At 37.2% G+C, this 21,535-nt stretch overlaps 1 protein-coding gene across 2 annotated transcripts in view; it reads right to left on the bottom strand.

Annotated features, from left to right (window-relative positions):
- Positions 1-21,535, bottom strand: part of DCBLD2 (discoidin, CUB and LCCL domain containing 2) — an 81,865-nt gene that overhangs the window by 42,335 nt on the left and 17,995 nt on the right. The window contains exon 2 of one of the 2 annotated variants that reach the window (XM_036916541.2): positions 20,075-20,215. In XM_036916541.2, the coding sequence (XP_036772436.2) occupies positions 20,075-20,215 (141 nt within the window). Of the gene's footprint in view, positions 1-19,987; positions 20,216-21,535 lie in introns of both variants that reach the window. The other variant, XM_036916540.2, reaches the window with a different exon arrangement.

Here is a 21,535-nt window from a genome sequence, read left to right on the forward strand (position 1 = left end):
ACCACAGAGGGTGGTCCCCTCACACAAGTCAGGATGGCCAGTTATCAGAAAGACAATAGCAGGTGTTGATGAGGATGTGGAGAAAAGGGTACCCTTGCACACTGTTGGCAGAGATATAAATTGCTGCAGCCACTATAGAAAACAGTATGGAGGATCCTCAAAAAATTGAAAATAGAAATACCATAGGAGGCGGAGCCAACATGGCGGCGTGAGTAGGACAGTGGGAATCCCCTCCCAAAAACATATATACTTTTGAAAATACAACAAACACAACTAGCCCTAAAAGAGAGACCAGAAGACGCAGGACAGTGGCCAGACTGCAGCTACACCAGCGAGAAACCAGCGACTGGTGAAAGGGGTAAGATACAAGCCCCGGCCCTGCGGGACCCGAGCGCCCATCCCCCCAGTTCCCGGCGGGAGAAGAATAGGCAGAGCGGGAGGGAGACGGAGCCCAGGACTGCCGAACACCCAGCCCCAGCCATCCGGGCCAGAGCGCAGACACAGTACGTGCCCAGGGGGCCCTGGATACTGGGGAAACAGGGAGTAAGACCTCTGAGCGGGTGCCGAAGCTGATGCCCCTGTGACAAAGAAAAGCGGGGGCTTTTTGAAAGTCTTAAAGGGACAGGGACTTAACAGCTTGACGGAAACAACCCAGGTCACAGTACAGCAGCTGGAAATTACAGGGAAAACCGGGTGCACTAACCCCCTGGGCAACAGCTCTGAGACCCCTCACGGAGGCAAACAGTCAAGCAGCACCCCCATCCATTACACCACCGGGCGCTGCGAAAGCAGAGAAGCAGCCTGAGACAAATTCCGCCCACAGAAAGGGAAATTTCTCCCTTCCGGCCAGGCAAGACACAAAGACCCAGTCTACACGCAATTACCCAACACAAGCCACTAGGGGTCGCAGTTGTCCCAGTAAAGAAAGGCCAGTAGCAAGTGAAAATTTTGGCCCTCCCAGCTGACAGTCAATAGCACCTGTCAACATGAAAAGGCAAAAAAATATGATCCAGACAAGACTAACCCAGACAGCTTCGGCATCTGCTACATCTTCCCCTGAGAAGGAATCTGGGGAGATAGATTTAGCCAGTCTTCCTGAAAAAGAATTCAAAACAAAAGTCATAACCATGCTGATGGACTTGCAGAGAAATATGCAAGAACTAAGGAAGGAGAATTCAGAAATAAAACAAGCTCTGGAAGGACTTCAAAACAGAATGGACGAGATGCAAGAGACCATTAATGGACTAGAAAACAGAGAACAGGAACGCAGAGAAGCTGATGCAGAGAGAGATAAAAGGATCTCCAGGAATGAAAGAATTTTAAGAGAGCTGAGTGATCAAACAAAAAGGAACAATATAAGAATCACAGGTATTCCAGAAGAAGTAGAGAGAGAAGAGGGGATAGAAAATGTCTTTGAAGAAATAATTGCTGAAAATTTCCCCAAACTAGGGGAAGAAATGGCCTCTCAGACCACAGAGGTACACAGAACTCCCATGACAAGGGATCCAAGGAGGGCAACACCAAGACACATAATAATTAAAATGGCAAAGATCAAAGACAAGGACAAAGTATTACAGGCAGCCAGAGAGAAAAAAAAGGTTACCTACAAAGGAAAACCCATCAGGCTATCATCAGACTTCTCAACAGAAACCCTACAGGCCAGAAGAGAATGGCATGATATACTTAATGCAATGAAACAGAAGGGCCTCGAACCAAGACTACTGTATCCAGCACGAATATCATTTAAATATGAAGGAGGGATTAAACAATTCCCAGACAAGCAAAAGTTGAGGGAATTTGCCTCCCACAAACCACCTCTACAGGGCATCCTACAGGGACTGCTCTAGATGGGAGCACTCCTAAAAAGAGCACACAACAAAACACCCAACATATGAAGAAGGGAGGAGGAGGAATAAGAAGGGAGAGAAATAAAGAATCATCAGACTGTGTTTATAATAGCTCAACAAGCGAGTTAAGTTAGACAGTAAGATAGTAAAGAAGCTAACCCTAAACCTTTGGTAACCACAAACTTAAAGCCTGCAATGGCAATAAATTCATACCTTTCAATAATCACCCTAAATGTAAATGGACTGAATGCACCAATCAAAAGACACAGAGTAATAGAATGGATAAAAAAGCAAGATCCATCCATATGCTGCTTACAAGAGACTCACCTCAAACCCAAAGACGCGCACAGACTTAAAGTCAAGGAATGGAAAAAGATATTTCAAGCAAACAACAGAGAGAAGAAAGCAGGTGTTGCAATTCTGGTATCAGACAAAACAGACTTCAAAATAAAGAAAGTAACAAAAGACAAAGAAGGACATTACATAATGATAAAGGGCTCAGTCCATCAAGAGGATATAACCATTATAAATATATATGCACCCAATACAGGAGCACCAACATACCTGAAACAAATATTAATAGAACTAAAGGAGGAAATAGAATGCAATGCATTCATTCTAGGAGACTTCAACACACCACTCACTCCAAAGGACAGATCCACCAGACAGAAAATAAGTAAGGACACAGAGGCACTGAACAACACATTAGAACAGATGGACCTAATAGACATCTACAGAACTCTACATCCAAAAGCAACAGGATACACATTCTTCTCAAGTGCACATGGAACATTCTCCAGAATAGACCACATACTAGGCCACAAAAAGAGCCTCAGTAAATTCAAAAAGATTGAAACCCTACCAACCAACTTTTCAGACCACAAAGGCATTAAACTAGAAATAAACTGTTCAAAGAAAGCAAAAAGGCTCACAAACACATGGAGGCTAAACAACACGCTCCTAAATAATCAATGGATCAATGACCAAATCAAAATGGAGATCCAGCAATATATGGAAACAAATGACAACAACAACACTAAGCCCCAACTTCTGTGGGACACAGCAAAAGCAGTCTTAAGAGGAAAGTATATAGCAATCCAAGCATATTTAAAAAAGGAAGAGCAATGCCAAATGAACGGTCTAATGTCACAACTATCGAAATTGGAAAAAGAAGAACAAATGAGGCCTAAGGTCAGCAGAAGGAGGGACATAATAAAGATCAGAGAAGAAATAAATAAAATTGAGAAGAATAAAACAATAGCAAAAATCAATGAAACCAAGAGTTGGTTCTTCGAGAAAATAAACAAAATAGATAAGCCTCTAGCCAGACTTATTAAGAGGAAAAGAGAGTCAACACAAATCAACAGTATCAGAAATGAGAAAGGAAAAATCACGACGAACCCCGCAGAAATACAAAGAATTATTAGAGACTACTATGAAAACCTATATGCTAACAAGCTGGGAAACCTAGGAGAAATGGACAACTTCCTAGAAAAATACAACCTTCCAAGACTGACCCAAAAAGAAACAGAAAATCTAAACAGACCAATTACCAGCAACGAAATTGAAGCGGTAATCAAAAAACTACCAAAGAACAAAACCCCCGGGCCAGATGGATTTACCTCGGAATTTTATCAGACATACAGAGAAGACATAATACCCATTCTCCTTAAAGTTTTCCAAGAAATAGAAGAGGAGGGGATACTCCCAAACTCATTCTATGAAGCTAACATCACCCTAATACCAAAACCAAGCAAAGACACCACCAAAAAAGAAAACTACAGACCAATATCCCTGATGAACGTAGACGCAAAAATACTCAACAAAATTTTAGCAAACCGAATTCAAAAATACATCAAAACCATCATACACCATGACCAAGTGGGATTCATCCCAGGGATGCAAGGATGGCACAACATTCGAAAGTCCATCAATATCATCCACCACATCAACAAAAAGAAAGACAAAAACCACATGATCATCTCCATAGATGCTGAAAAAGCATGACAAAGTTCAACATCCATTCATGATAAAAACTCTCAGCAAAATGGGAATAGAGGGCAAGTACCTCAACATAATAAAGGCCATCTATGAAAAACCCACAGCCAACATTATATTGAATAGCGAGAAGCTGAAAGCATTTCCGCTGAGATCGGGAACTAGACAGGGATGCCCACTCTCCCCACTGTTATTTAACATTGTACTAGAGGTCCTAGCCACGGCAATCAGACAAAACAAAAAAATACAAGGAATCCAGATTGGCAAAGAAGAAGTCAAACTGTCACTATTTGCAGATGACATGATACTGTACATAAAAAACCCTAAAGACTCCACCCCAGAACTACTAGAACTGATATCGGAATACAGCAAAGTTGCAGGATACAAAATCAACACACAGAAATCTGTGGCTTTTCTATATACCAACAATGAACCAACAGAAAGAGAAATCAGGAAAACAACTCCATTCACAATTGCATCAAAAAAAATAAAATACCTAGGAATAAACCTAACCAAAGAAGTGAAAGACTTATATTCTGAAAACTACAAGTCACTCTTAAGAGAAATTAAAGGGGACACTAACAGATGGAAACGCATCCCATGCTCATGGCTAGGAAGAATTAATATCGTCAAAATGGCCATCCTGCCCAAAGCAATATACAGATTTGATGCAATCCCTATGAAACTACCAGCAACATTCTTCAATGAACTGGATCAAATAATTCAAAAATTCATATGGAACCACCAAAGACCCCGAATAGCCAAAGCAATCCTGAGAAAGAAGAATAAAGTAGGGGGGATCTCACTCCCCAACTTCAAGCTCTATTATAAAGCCATAGTAATCAAGACAATTTGGTACTGGCACAAGAACAGAGCCACAGACCAATGGAACAGACTAGACAATCCAGACATTAACCCAGACATATATGGTCAATTAATATTTGATAAAGGAGCCATGGACATACAATGGCGAAATGACAGTCTCTTCAACAGATGGTGCTGGCAAAACTGGACAGCTACATGTAGGAGAATGAAACTGGACCATTGTCTAACCCCATATACAAAAGTAAACTCAAAATGGATCAAAGACCTGAATGTAAGCCATGAAACCATTAAACTCTTGGAAGAAAACATAGGCGAAAACCTCTTAGACATAAACATGAGTGACCTCTTCTTGAACATATCTCCCCGGGCAAGGAAAACAACAGCAAAAATGAGTAAGTGGGACTATATTAAGCTGAAAAGCTTCTGTACAGCAAAAGACACCATCAATAGAACAAGAAGGATCCCTACAGTATGGGAGAATATATTTGAAAATGACACATCCGATAAAGGCTTGACGTCCAGAATATATAAGGAGCTCACACGCCTCAACAAACAAAAAACAAATAACCCAATTAAAAAATGGGCAGAGGATCTGAACAGACAGTTCTCCAAAAAAGAAATACAGATGGCCAACAGACACATGAAAAGATGCTCCACATCGCTAATTATCAGAGAAATGCAAATTAAAACTACAATGAGGTATCACCTCACACCAGTAAGGATGGCTGCCATCCAAAAGACAAACAACAACAAATGTTGGCGAGGCTGTGGAGAAAGGGGAACCCTCCTACACTGCTGGTGGGAATGTAAACTAGTTCAACCATTGTGGAAAGCAGTATGGAGGTACATCAAAATGCTCAAAACAGACATACCATTTGACCCAGGAATTGCACTCCTAGGAATTTATCCTAAGAATGCAGCAATCAAGTATGAGAAAGATCAGTGTACCCCTCTGTTTATCGCAGCACTATTTACAATAGCCAAGAATTGGAAGCAACCTAAGTGTCCATCGATAGATGAATGGATAAAGAAGATGTGGTACATATACACAATGGAATACTACTCAGCCATAAGAAAAGGGCAAATCCTACCATTTGCAGCAACATGGATGGAGCTGGAGGGTATTATGCTCAGTGAAATAAGCCAAGCAGAGAAAGAGAAATACCAAATGATTTCACTCATCTGTGGAATATAAGAACAAAGGAAAAACTGAAGGAACAAAACAGCAACAGAATCACAGAACTCAAGAATGGACTAACAGGTACCAAAGGGAAAGGGACTGGGGAGGATGGGTGGGTAGGGAGGGATAAGGGGGGGCAGAAAAAGAGGGGTAGTAAGATTAGCATCCATAGCGGGGTGGGAGAAAGGGGAGGGCTGTACAACACAGAGAAGACAAGTAGTGATTCTACAACAGTTTGCTACGCTGATGGACAGTGACTGTAAAGGAGTATATAGGGGGTCCTGGTATAGGGGAGAGCCTAGTAAACAAAGTATTCGTCATGTAAGTGTAGATTAATGATTAAAAAAAAAAAAAAAAAAGCAGTTCCTATGTGGTGACCTCTAATGAGTTCTACACAATGATATAAAGGGCATATAAAAGTGTAGGCAAAGGGTCTGTTTGTGTTTATACAGAGGATCAAAGCCTAATTTGGCTACCCCAAAAATGAACTAAGATACGATATGAAAAAGAACTTCCAACATCAGCACTCTCGGGAAGACTCATGACAGAAGATGATCAGCAAAAAAAAAAAAAACTCCAACAAAGATCCACGCACTGTCACAGGTGTAGATGCACTCATCCCACCAGTTCCTGGACTTGCCATGGGAATGATGAAGGAGATATCTAAGCTGGCCTGTGCATACAGTAAAACAAAAATTGGACTGGATCTATACTGTTGGAACTCAACCAAGAATTAGGAGAAGTGCAAATTGTAGCACTCCAAAATCTTACAACCACAGACTATTTATCGTTAAAAGAACATATGGGATATGAACAGTCCCCAGGAATGGGTTGTTCTAGTTTATCTGAATTCTCTCAGACTGTTTAAGTTCAGTCGGACAATATCCACCATATCATAGATAAGTTTTCACAAATGCCTAAGGTGCCTAACTGGTTTTCTTGGTTTCACCAGAGATGGCTGGTAATTACAGGTATGCTTTGGTTAGGTAACTATATTCCTATTATGTTAATGTGTGTGCACAATTTAATTAGTAGTTTAAAACCTATCCATGCTGCAGTTACTCTACAAGAAGATATGTCAAAGAAATAATCAATCTTCCCAGGTTTTCTTCTGCCTGCTACTTCTATAGCTTTTCTTCTTCCTACCTAATCACAACCTTTAAATAGAACTCGTGCCACATGTCGAATTTACCGAGTATCATAATTCTTCCAAGTGGTAAAGATACCTCAAGACAAATGCTGGGCATAGATGCCACAGGGCATAAATATGCAAAGAAGTAAAAAGCTAACCTTTTCAAACAATAAGGCTTCTCTCTCACCTACCAACTTAACATTTCCCTGTATGGCCCCGGAAGATGACTGGTTAGCCAGAGACGGGTAAGATTCCTCAAGGGAGGAACAACCTAAGATAGGCACAGTCGCAGGGGGCCATGTGGTGAGAAAATGGGGAGCAGCAGAGGTGAGGCTTAGAACCTCCCCCCTCATGTTCTGAGAGAAATCTTCTGCATACATGGATGTTTATTGCCCTCGTCTAGCTCGGATTAACACATAGTCTACAGGCACACACCTGATCATCTACATTTGCTCTCTTACAACACTAAACTCTGTTTTCTACCTTTATCTCGTATCTACCTACTTCAGCATTTTATTAAAAATAATAATAATAGAGAAATGTGGTATCCACATATAAATCAAGTTTAAAAATCAAATGAATATTCATATTTGAACTGACTGTGTATAGTTCATAATGCATGAACAAAACCGAAAGCTTCTGTGATGACTGCCCTTGCACTGTTCACCATGTAACTTATTCACTATGTAAGAATTTGTGCTCCATGTAAGAATTTGTTCGTTATGCATCAGAAGATTGGAGGCTGACGAAAATTAGGCTTGGGGTGGATTAATGATTGTGCATTGAGTATTGACCCCCCTATAAAGAAATTTATTGTGGTTAACAACTATTTGATCAATAAATATGAGAGATGCCCTCACAAAATAAAAAAATAAAAAATAATTAAAAAAAAAGAAATACCATATGATCTAGTTAATTCCACTCCTGGGTATTTACCTGAAGAAAACAAAAACACTATTCAATAAGATATATGAACCCCTATGTTTACTGCAGCATTATTTACAATAGCCAAGATATGCAAGCAATCTTAGTGTCCATTGATAGATGAACGGATAAAGAAGATGTGGTACATATACACAATGGAGCATTATTCAGCTATACAGAAGAATGAAATCCAGCTACTTGAGACAACACAGATGTCCCAAGGGCCTTATGTTAAGTGAAATGAGTCAGGTAGAGGAAAATAAATACCACATAATTTCACTTATATGTGGCATGTAAAACAAACAAACAAATGAACAGACAAAACAGAAACAGACTCATAAATATAGAGAACTGTTGCTTGCTATAGGGAAAGAGGGTAGAGGGAGGAGAAATAGGTGAAAGGAATAAAGAGATACAAACTTTTAATTATAAAATAATTAAGTCACAGGGATGAAGTACAGCAAAGAAAAATTGTCAATGATATTATAATAACAGTATGGTGACAGACAGTAACCACACTTATTATGGTGAGCATTTTGTAATGTATATAACTGTCAAATCACTATGTTGTACTCCTAAAACATAATACTGTATAGTAACTATACTTCAATAAAAAAGTACTCTAAGAATGTACAAAAGAACACTGTCATGAAACTTAAAAAAACTGATTTATGCTCTCAACTAAATGGAAGATTATTTAAACTACTGAGAAGTGTGTCATGGGACAATGCTCCTCTTAGGAATTCGCAGCTTAGACAGATGAAGTGTGGGGTAGGGAGTTATTTGCTAGAGCAAAAGCATGTCAACTGTGTCTACCTCCAATCAGATGGAAATGGAGCCTGCTTAGAGAACGCCACTCTTGATTTACAAACAGACTGACTTAGGGACAGTATTCTAGTGCCTATGATTAGAAGCTCCTCTAATCTCAGAAACAAAGTTGGAATTATCAAAGGAATTCATTTACTGAACATATATTATTGAGTCCCTAAAGGCACTGTGTAGGTATGTGCTAGGGATTTAGTGATGAAACTAGATAGGCACAGTGCTGCCCTCAGAAACCTTAGTGTAGCAAGACAGGACAAACATACAACTGAAGCCTCTAAAGTACAGAAAAGGCCACTATGGCACCCAGAAAATGTTTAGAAAAATGCTATCATTAAATAACATCCATCAGTACAATTTCTTTAAATAGTCGGGCCTCAAGGATCACTGTGCCTTGTGCTTAGTGGGCCAGAACAAGCTAGAGTTGTAAAATTAAGTCCCGAGAGTGATTTCATGTTTTCTTTTTGAAAAAAATGTCTTTCCATGATTTCTCTCATGCTGTGACTAACAAGCTGTACTTGGCTGGATTTAGCATTAGTTTTAGCTGCTTCAACAAGACTCACCTGCAGAGGATAATGACAGAAAGGTACAGATCTGATTTCCTTCTAAACAATTAGGCTATTGGGTATATAGTTAAAAGGGCAAGTAACAAATGTTTACTATGTTTAAAAGGAATTTAGCAGTATCACTAAGAATTCATTTCCTTCTAAAAGACAGTAGTGACTAAAAGTTTTTAAAATCATGTTTTTTAAAAGTATTCTGAAGGTATGTTTTTCTACATCATAAAGTCATTGTGCACTTTGATTTCAGGGCAAGTGGCTACTTCAGGTTATTTTTTCCAGTGAATAAATGACAGATCAGAATCAGCACATTTTAAAATGAATAAGGTCCACATGAGAAAATGTATCATGACAGTTTTATTCCTACTTCACACATACACAAAAATCAATTCTGGATGGATGGAGGATATTATGAGTGGAAGGTAAAACAATAAAGCTTTTAAAGGAAAATCTCAAGACCACCTTCATAACCTATAAGTAGGCAAAGATTTCAAGCGAACACAAAAAGTGCTAACCATAGAAGAAAAATAAATGTGAACATTAAGTTAAAATTAATAATGCATTTATCAAAAGATACAATAGAGTGAAAGGAAGGCTGCAGAAAGGGAGAATGTATTTGTAAAACAATTTCTAAAAATTACCTGTAACTGGAGTATATAAAGAGCTCCTACAAATAAGAAAATGATCACCTAACAGAAAGATGCATACAAAAACTCTAATAGACTCTAAAAGGGAAGATATTCAAATGGATAATAAACATATGAAAAAGAAACAGTAGCATTTCCCATCAGGGAAATGCCAGCAAAGCAACAAAGTGTTGCCAGCACTCACACACTAGAATGGTTAAATGGAAACGTGAAGAGTATATGGATCACTCTAGAACATACACGTACCCAGGGACCCAGCAATTCCTCCTGTAGATACAGAAATGTGCACTCCTGTTCACTAGAAGACAGGTTCATAGCAAACAATTAGTGATGGCCCAAAAACTGTTTACACAATGGAAATACCTTAATTTCCTTATTGTTAGAAATTTAGACCACTTTCAATTTTTCTTTAGAGTGAATAATGTTGCAATAAACATTTTCCTAACACAACTTCTTCTATCTTTTGAAATACTAACTTGGGAGTGATTTTTAATATATACTTCTGGACTGCCCAAGTGAGTTATACCAACTCATACATATCAATATAGAAAAGGAACCAATTTCACCACAGTCACACCAATATTACATATTAAATTTTTTGTATTTTTTATTAATCCAAAAGGCAGGAGGGAATATACTTAAGCTTTGAAATTTTCCATTCATTTGCTATAAGCAGTTGCCTCCAATATCCTCTTGCAGAATGGAAGCTTGAACAAAAGAACATGTAAGTTTTTATCACTAGCCATGATGGTGACCAAAGGGTCTTGATAGAAAATTGTACAGCATTCATGTGAACCAGTATCTGTCAAGCAATACTAGCCCACCCCATCAAACTTTCCTGAGCAGGCTTTCCTTCTGTTTTATAAAACTTCTACTTTAACTGAGGGCTCTAAGGCTTATTTTCTGGAAAACCAGCAAAATTCTGGATAGAAAGAGCTTCATACTCTGTTTCTATTTCTTAATAAAAACTCTTGAAAGGTAGTGACTCCAGACCCTGGCTCTTAAGTTGATGGCTTCTTTCTGGCAGTTTCCCACACCAAGCACAGTAATGTAAAGAGCAATGAGTCATAATCATGTACAGACATTAGCAAAACCAATGGGTGGCCATGCATCACAGGTGAGACATACCCAGAATACCAGGAAATTTCTTCCAAAGCTTTTCTGGAAAAACAAACTTTTCATCACTTAGGAGATGTTAAACATTTTTGAAATATTCCTATGAGGGCCCACCAATAGGAATTCTTGGACAGGAACAGCATCACACAGATTAAGTTGTATCCAGCTGAATGCTGATGAGGAATGGGACCATTGTCAGTTCCTCACTGACCTACCTCAAAACACTAAATGAAACATTTTAAAGTGATGACATTATTTACACAAACAAAGCTGTGGAATGTCTCCTCTGTTCTGGCCACAAACCACAATTCCAGGGCACAAAGATTCACTAAGGCTCATCAAACTGTATGTGGCTTCTGTACTATCAATGTAACAACCAACCTCATAAGATGCTTCTGACAAACCCAAGTTAAGTTTAAGTTCCCATCAAGCCTTCTCATGAAAAACATACACAGTAAATCAATGTGTTTTTGTAATGAACAGATATGAGATGACTTTAGCCTTCATGACTTCATAGGCTAGGGTTTTATTTCACATGAAACTCTACGGCTTACATCTATCATGCAAGATCCCTATAATCTTTTGGATATCACTTCTTTAATTTCTGCCTATGGAAATCTACCCTAATGTAAAATGTTAGCAATGATGATCATATTGTAAAAAACCTTACTTCTTTAAAATGAAAATATACATAACACTTTAATTCCACATAAAATAATTATTTTTCACAAAGACAACTTTAAAAGAAACAGGAAGAAAGTTAAAGAACAAAAATTATTTTGTTTTTAGTAGGGTCATAGATTTTCCTCAAGTAAATCAATAGATGTCATGTTTCTAAAAATAACAAGTGGTAAAGGTTACTGCAAGACCTATTTGGGAGACAAAGGTGATCAATGTATCTGCACACAGGCAGAAAATAATGAAAGAAAAAAATACCATTAGATGAGAGCACTAACTTCAGGAAAGGAACTTAGTGCAGAAATCCTGAACAGAGCTATTTTAGAAAAGAAACATTTTGGTGAGAGAAGTGTATTAGAAGTAACAGACATACTTTGGAAACTACATAGTAAAGAGGGGAAAAAACACAAAGCAAGAAAGGGGGACTTAGGATCCTGCAAGACAAAAAGATGATGAAGGAAAAAAGAAGGAAGAGGAAGAGGAGGAGGAAGAAGAACAGGAAAAAATACACAATCCCTCCCCCACTACAACATCTTCTCCAAAAAATAAAAAATGTATTACACTGACAGAAGAGCTATCAGGAACTACAAAGTATACCAGTGTGAAACACCAGAGTTATCCACAGAAACACAGAGGCAGAGTGCTTTCTCAACTTAAAAATAGTAGAAAAAGAAAAAAAAAACTAAAATCCCAACAACTCAGTCTATGGAAAACCCCTACCCCAGAAAAACAGTGGTAAAGCAGAAGGACACTAGAATAAAACACTCCAAATTTAATTAAATGTCCTTAAACAAGCAATTAGGGATATAATGAAACACTTTGAAACAGAAAAAACTAAGAACAGAAATAGACAGAAAACAAAGATATAAGAGCAGATCTCAGAAATTTTAAAATGACTAAGTTATACCAGAAATGAAGATCATACCATATTACAAGGTCTTGTGCACCTGAGTAACAGATTCTAATGAAAACATGATAATCAAAGTTGAGAAAAGAAAAAAATAGAATGAAAAGGAAATTTAAAAAATAAAAAGGAACTTGAGAATGTAGTTGAAATGGCAAAGAAGATCCAATTTATGTATAATTAAGGTGCCTAAAAAAGATATACAGCACAATCAAGTAGAAAAAACCTTCTAGAAATAAAAGATCTGACTCTACACATTGAAATAACTCATTGGATACTGGTGAATACTAACCCACAATGACCAACTTCAACACATTATCTTTGTAAAACTATTAAACTTAAAGGGTAAATAAAGAATCCTCACATAAGAAAATTCAACTGGTGTCAGACTTCTCAAAAAACAACATTAAAAGAATTATTTTTTAAAACTCAAAGAAAGAACGTGTGTGAATCAAGGACCTATATGTAAAAAAGTTGTCCCTTCAAGTCTCAAGGTAATGAAAAATTAAAAAATAAGCAGTTTAAATAGGCAAGAAATTCTGCATCCATAAGGCCTTCTTAAGGAATCTATGTATTCAAGGATGAACTTCATTTACTCAAGATATGACTTGGAGAACTTGAGTTAAAAGACTAACAATGGGGAGGTCTAGAAAAATTAGAAGCGGGTTGAAGAGTAAAATGTAAAAGATACAGGCTATATGTTATGAGTTTATGTTCTGTCAGAGTTCAAGTAGGGAAATAGAGAAAAAAGGAAAGTAGTAATAGTTCACTGAATGTTATATGAACAGGCATTTTAGGCAATTGATAAGAGTTAAAGGACACCACTAAAAATGGAAAGGTAGTAAAAGATTAAGACAACAGGAACTACAGTCATTTAAGAAAGTATAAATTTAAAGATAACATTTAGAACTATAAAACTTTCTAAACTCCAAAAGAAGTTAAAAAATTTAAGGAAAGAAAACAATGTAAAGAAATAAAAAGCAAATAAAATTCACATGATTATAATTTAAAATGATAGAATTGAGAAAAAACATTTCGGTTTTATAAATAAATGAAGTCTTAACTCAGATACTTGAAAAAAAAGAAGCTTTAACTGGGTTCACAAAAATGCCAAAATATGCTACACACAAGAAACACATGCAAATCAAAATAATTTAGCAGGCTAAAAATGAAGGGATGATACTCACGCCAAAGGAACAGATCAACCAGGCAGAAAATAAGTAAGGAGACAGAGGCACTGAACAACACATTAGAACAGATGGACCTAACAGACATCTACAGAACATTCCACTCAAAGGCAACAAGATACACATTCTTCTCATGTGCACATGGAACATTTTCCAGAATAGATCACATACTAGGCCACAAAAAGAGCCTCAGTAAATTCAAAAAGACTGAAACTGTACCAACCAACTACTCAGATCACAAAGGTATGAAACTAGAAATAAATTGTTCAAAGAAAACAAAAGGCTCACAAACACATGGAAGCTCAACAACATGCTCCTAAATAATCAATGGATCAATGACCAAATTAAAACAGAGATGAAGCAATAAATGGAGACAAATGAAAACAACAGCTCAATGCCCCAACTTCAGTGGGATGCGGTGAAGGCAGTTCAAAAAGGAAAATATGTAGCAATTCAGGCCTATTTAAAGAAGGAACAACAGTCCCAAATGAACAGTACAAATACACAATTACTGAAACTGGAAAAAGAAGAACAAATGAGGCACAAAGTCAGCAGGAGGGACATAATAAAGATCAGAGAAAAAACAAATAAAATTGAGAAGAATAAAACAATAGAAAGAATTAATAAAACCAAGAGCTGGATCTTTGAGTAAAAAACAAAATAGATAAACCCAACCCAGACTTATCGAGAAAAAAATGGAATCTATATACATAAACAGAATCAGAAATGACAAAGGAAAAATCATGATGGACACCACAGAAATACAAAGAATTGTTACAGAATACTATGAAAAGTTATATGGTAACAAACGATAACCTAGGACAACTTTCTAGAAAAATAAAACCTTCCAAGACTGACCAAGGAAGAAACAAAATCTAAACAGACCAATTACCAGCAAAGAAATTGAAGCAGTAATAAAAAAACTACCCAAGAAAAAAACCCCTGGGCCAGATGGATTTACCTCAGAATTTTATCAGATATACAGAAAAGACATAATAACCATTCTCCTTAAAGTTTTCCAAAAAATAGACGAGGAGGGAATACTCCCAAACTCATTCTATGAAGCCAACATCACCCTAATACCAAAACCAGGCAAAGACACCACCAGAAAAGAAAATTACAGACCAATATCCCTGATGAACATAGATGCAAAAATACTCAAAAAAATATTAGGAAACTGAATTCAAAAATACATCAAAAGGATCGTACACCATGACCAAGTGGGATTCATCCCAGTGATGCAAGGACGGTACAACATTCGAAAATCCATCAACATCATCCACCACATCAACAAAAAGGACAAAAACCACATGATCATCTCCATAGATGCTGAAAAAGCATTTGACAAAATTCAACATCCATTCATGATAAAAACTCTCAACAAAATGGGTATAGAGGGCAAGTATCTCAACATAATAAAGGCCATATATGATAAACCCACAGCCAACATCATACTGAACAGCGAGAAGCTTAAAGCTTTTCCTTTAAAATCAGGAACAAGACAGGGATGCCCACTCTCCCCACTGTTATTCAATATAGTACTGGAGGTCCTAGCCATGGCAAATAGACAAAAGAAAGAAATATAAGGAATGCAGACTGGTAAAGAAGAAGTCAAATTGTCACTATTTGCAGATGACATGATATTGTACATAAAAAACCCTAAAGACTCCACTCCTAAACTACTAGAGCTAATACTGGAATTCAGCAAAGTTGCAGGATACAAAATTAATACACAGAAAACTGTGGCTTTCCTATACACTAACAATGAACTAATAGAAAGAGAAATCAGGAAAAAAATTCCATTCACAATTGCATCAAAAAGAATAAAATACCTAGGAATAAACCTAACCAAGGAAGTGAAAGGCCTATACCCTGAAAACTATAAGACACTCTTAAGAGAAATTAAAGAGGTCACTAACAAATGGAAACTCATCCCATGCTCCTGGCTAGGAAGAGTTAATATCGTCAAAATGGCCATACTGCCCAAAGCAATATACAGATTTGATGCAATCCCTATCAAATTACCAACAACATTCTTCAACAAACTGGAACAAATAGTTCAAAAATTCATATGGAAACACCAAAGACCCCGAATAGCCAAATCAACCCTGAGAAGGAAGAATAAAGTGGGGGGTGATCTTGCTCCCCAACTTCAATCTCTACTACAAAGCCACAGTAATCAAGACAATTTGGCACTGGCACAAGAACAGTTCCACAGATCAGTGGAACAGAACAGAGACTCCGGACATTAACCCAAACAAATATGGTCAATGAATATACGATAAAGGAGCCATGGACATACAATGGGGAAATGACAGTCTCTTCAACAGTTGATGCTGGCAAAACTGGACAGCTACATGTATGAGAATGAAACTGGATCATTGTCTAACCCTATACACAAAAGTAAATTCGAAATGGATCAAAGACCTGAATGTAAGTCATGAAATCATAAAACTCTTAGAAAAAAACAGGCAAAAATCTCTTGGACATAAACATGAGCAACTTCTTCATGAACATATCTCCCTGGGCAAGGGAAACAAAAGCAAAAATGAACAAGTGGGACTATATCAAGCTGATAAGCTTCTGTACAGCAAAGGACACCATCAACAGAACAAAAAGGCATCCTACAGTATGGGAGAATATATTCATAAATGACAGATCCGATAAAGGGTTGACATCCAAAATACATAAAGAGCTTATGCACCTCAACGAACAAAAAGCAAACAATCCAATTAAAAAATGGGCAGAGGAGCTGAACAGACAGTTCTCCAAAGAAGAAATTCAGATGGTCAACAGACACATGAAGAGATGTTCCACATTGCTTGTCATCGGAGAAATGCAAATTAAAACCACAATGAGATATCACCTCACACCAGTAAGGATCACCACCATCCAAAAGACAAACACCACCAAATGTTGGCGAGGTTGTGGAGAAAGGGGAACCCTCCTACACTGCTGGTGGGAATGTAAATTAGTTCAACCATTGTGGAAAGCAGAATGGAGGTTCCTCAAAAAGCTCAAAATAGAAATACCATTTGACCCAGGAATTCCACTTCCAGGAATTAATCCTAAGAATGCAGCAGCCCAGTTTGAAAAAGACAGATGCACCCCTATGTTTATCGCAGCATTATTTACAATAGCCAAGAAATGGAAGCAACCCAAGTGTCCATCAGTAGATGAATGTATAAAGAAGAGGTGATACATATACAAAACGGAACATTATTCAGCCATAAGAAGAAAACAAATCCTACCATTGCAACAACATGGATGGAACTAGAGGGTATTATGCTCAGTGAAATAAGCCAGGTGGAGAAAGACAAGTACCAATGATTTCTCTCATATGTGGAGTATAAGAACAAAGAAAAACTGAAGGAACAAAACAGCAGCAGAATCACAGAACCCAAGAATGGCCTAACAGTTACCAAAGGGAAAGGGACTGGGGAGGATGCGTGGGAACAGAGGGATAAGAGGGTGGAAAAGAAAGGGGGTATTATGATTACATGTATAATGTGGAGGGGGTGGGCACAGGGAGGGCTGTGCAACACAGAAAAGACAAGTAGTGATTCTACAGCATCGTACTATGCTGATGGACAGTGACTGTAATGGGGTTTGTGGGGGGGACTTGTTGAAGGGGGGAGCCTAGTAAACATAATGTTCTTCATCTAATTGTAGATTAATGATACCAAAAAATGAAAAGAAAAAAGAAATAAAAACACAAAAATATGAGCTTTAAATCCAAAACAGTAACTATTTTTATATAGGGAAATGCAATTCATTTGGGCCTACCTCTTTGCAGATGGGGCACTAAGAAAAGATGATACCAGAAAAAAAGAGGATTTATTATCATTACCAGTGGAATCTTGATATATTTCTTTCTTAGTTCTCTGCATATCTACCTTAAACACCTATTCTTGAATGATCTTCATTTCTCTGTGTTGTCAGGAAAGTTACCTTCTTACCACTAACCATAGACTGTTACCCTAAAGGACAACCACCAGGTATCTGGTAGGTGGTAATGGGGGTGCCAAACTAAAGTCAACAGGAACATCATCACTCAGTCTCCCTGACCTTTCTGCAGCTTTACATTCATGGTTGTGAAGAGAAAAATAAGGAAAAAACAAACAAAATGGAAATAAGGGAGACCTGAGATTTACTGTACACCTACTACACCCCAAGCACTGCTGAGTATTATCTCATTTAGCAGACTGACTTTGAATTGTGGGTATGGCCAATGACTTGTAGAAAGGACTTTGAGCAAGTAAGTCTTGTAGCTGCAAGAACACACTGAATGACTTAAAACTTGTGCTCAAAATGTTTCCCTTGTCATTCTTCCTCTCTAGCAACTACTTACTGTCCAAATCCATAGCCCTCTTGTCCTCTTTTATTTAAAATAAAAAGACACTTGCCATTACGGAAATCTTCAAAAATACAGAAAAGTAGAGAAAGGAGTGTAACAACTCCCATGTACCCCTGGTTCAGCTTCACTTATGTGCCATTCCTGTGTCACCTCTCCCTCTTCATACTTTTCCCCTGAAATACTTAAAAACAAATCCAAGACATCCTGTTTAAACTTCAGCAGAACACCCCTACAAATCAGATCTTAAAAAATACTACCACACCAAAAAAAAATAATCATTTTTTACTCCACCGAATGCCCAATTCCTCTTAAAATTGCTCTGGTTATCTTTAAAAAATGTCTTCTTGCAGTTGGTTAGCTTGAGTAGGTCCAAGCATGGTCCACACCTTTAATTTTGGAAGATGCATCTCTTAATATAGGACACTTCCCTCAATCTCCTTTGTTTCTTTTTTTAAAATGTCATTTATATAGTCTTCAGTTGAAATGTGTTTCTCTAGCTCTACTTTCTGTGAGCTGCTAAGGGCTTGATCAGATTGTGGTTCACCTTTTCTCCTTGTTTCAAGACTGCTCAGGTTGTACAATTTACTCCCTACTGCATCGCCTCCGGAGGCAGTTAACATCCGGTTGTCTTCTGTCAGTGGTATAGCAATAATGTTTTCCGGCTGCTCAGGAGATTTGAGTCCCTAAAAACTGACCTGAGACCATGTAGTCATGGCAATATGCATGTGGTGACCAAGCTACCAAAGACTTGACTGAAGGTCAACAAGGGTTATCAATCAGCGGCCAGAGAAGCAGGCCAGGGATTGTTCCTCCCATAGATGAGAGGCCAAAAAGTAAAGATGAAGGATTTGACTAGAGCTGGAGAGGTGGCCAGAAGCTGAACATAATGCTTAAAGAACAAGACACTGTGTTTCAGTCATAGTTCTATAAGATATTTTATACATTTGTGCCAATAAATGTTCCAAATTAACTCACAGATATTTCAAGCGTTGTTTATTTTATATTATTCCACCAAAACAGCCTTACAAATTTTTCCACCTTTCTTGCTTGAGAGAAAGGTTCTTATCTCTAACCCAAAGGTTCTCAACTTGACTACAGAGCAGAATCTCCAGGGAAGCTTTCAAAATACTGAGATGTGGGTCGCACCCAATCGATTCTGATTCAATTGGTCTACGATGGGGACCAAGTATACACTATTATTTAAAAGTCTTTCCAGGTGACTTTAATATGCAGCCATAATTGAGAACCACTGCTCTGAGCTAAGAACAATAACAGCAGCAACTAATATTTACAGCAGTTACTATTGTGTGTTGGGGACAGTTCACAGCACTTTATATGTACAGTTCATTCCCTACAAGTGAGGAAATGAGGGTCAGGTAATTTGGCCCAAGATCAGACAGTAAAGTAACAGCAGAGTTAGGATTTAATACCAGGAAGTTTGGACCCAAAACCCAGTTAATAACCAAGATACACTCACTGCCTCCTAAGCATGAAGTATATTCTTCAACTGTAAATAAAATGATCAAAGAAAAACAAACAACCAAAAAAGAATAAACTTCCTCCTCCTTAGAAGTAGTGTAGTAGCACCATCTTGCAAAGGTACCAACCCAGGTTTACTAGAAAAGTAAAAAAACAGGAATCTTCTCTTTCCAAAAGAGGATTCAACTTTGAGATTTCCACACATGCTTTCAATAATTCCCACATACCATCCTATACAGAATAATCAATGTTAAGTATCAAAAACTGCTTTAGTTTAAATACTGGGGCAATGATGTATTATTACATGTACATTTACAAGAAAACTTCCTACCTATTTCAGTTCTGCTAACTCCAATTCCATTATAAATTCTCAAGTAATTAAAGTGACAAGAATCAAAATCTTCAATGTCAAAGTCACCAAATTTGATGTGCACTCTCTCTCCCATCTTTACACGAATTTCCCATTCACAAACGGTGCTGTTGGGGTATGTCTGTGGGTAGTTTATGGACGTAAGAGTTCCACTCTCAGGGCCTAGTACAGTATGTCCACATCCATCACCTATAAAAAAAATTAAAAGAATGATAAATTCCTCTTACATCTTTAGCTTATGCCATAAATAATCAGAATTTTTCTAAGGTTTTAAAAAATATGTATGACATAAAATATTTTATATCACCAGCATTTCCTTAAATAAGATAAAACAGATGACATAGTTCTTAGTGTCTCTACACACAGGAGCCAAGAGAAGCCAGGTTAGGTCAAAATAATCAATGATTAATTATCTTTATAATTTATGAGTTCAAAGAACTTTTCAATCTGAATAAACAGAGGTAAACATTACTTAGCAGTAAATATACGTACACATAATAAACCCAATATGAGTATCAATTCATAGTAATCAAAGTAGACAAAACTGTAAAAATAAGTTTGTGATCAGCTTTACCTATTTACACGTCATAAATCCCTTCTAAAATCTGAGAAGTTGAATATAAAAACACTTGTATACACTAAGATAATGCAGATTACTGACCACGTTGCACATTGCAAAGCATTCCTACTTGAATGCATTAAAGCAATATTTAATGAAGTCTTATTTTACATTCTACTGAAAACGGGCCTTTTAGTAGTTCCTCTCCAAAAGCCTCACTTTTCTCTAAAGATGAGAAACCAGTACAAATTTAATAGCTTATTAAAAATTAGGAAAAATGACCTTGATATCTTCTTGGAAGCAGTATTTGCTCCAGAAATTTCTTTAGCAACCTGATATGGAAACTCAGATTACTTAACATAATATTTGTAAAAATGAAATACTTTTATCCTTCCCTTTTTCATAAAACACTATTTTACTGAGCACCTAGAAGGAGGTATGTGATGTTAAGAAATTTCAGCTGCTGCTCCAATTACACTGTTTAGCATTCCTTAATGCTAGGATTTACATGAATCTCATAGATGCATCTTTTTTAAATGACAGTATTTTCACCTTAAAAGAGTTATTTATAATCACCTTTTGGGAACAGTTAGTATGTACACAAAAAAACTACATTAAAAGTGACACCGCTTAGTTTTTACCTCAATATGGATACAGATGACTATAACAGAATTTTCTATTATCTTTATTTATTATTTTTGAGGACAAGGTAGTGCTGATAACATTTACTAGAACAGATGAAAGCTTTAAAAACCTATGAATAACAACTATGAATAGTATCTAGCAAGTAGTAGCTGCAAAATAATTGAATATAAAGAAACTGCACATTAACCTATGAAAAAGTAATTTCAAACTACTCAAAACTAACTTTAATGAAGGAATAACTCTGTACTTAAGATTCTGATGGCGATACTTCAAGTCCTTTGCAGATAAAGAAATTTTATTCTGAA

Source organism: Manis pentadactyla, chromosome 1 (assembly GCF_030020395.1).
Source record: "Manis pentadactyla isolate mManPen7 chromosome 1, mManPen7.hap1, whole genome shotgun sequence".
In the NCBI taxonomy this organism is placed as follows: domain Eukaryota; kingdom Metazoa; phylum Chordata; class Mammalia; order Pholidota; family Manidae; genus Manis; species Manis pentadactyla.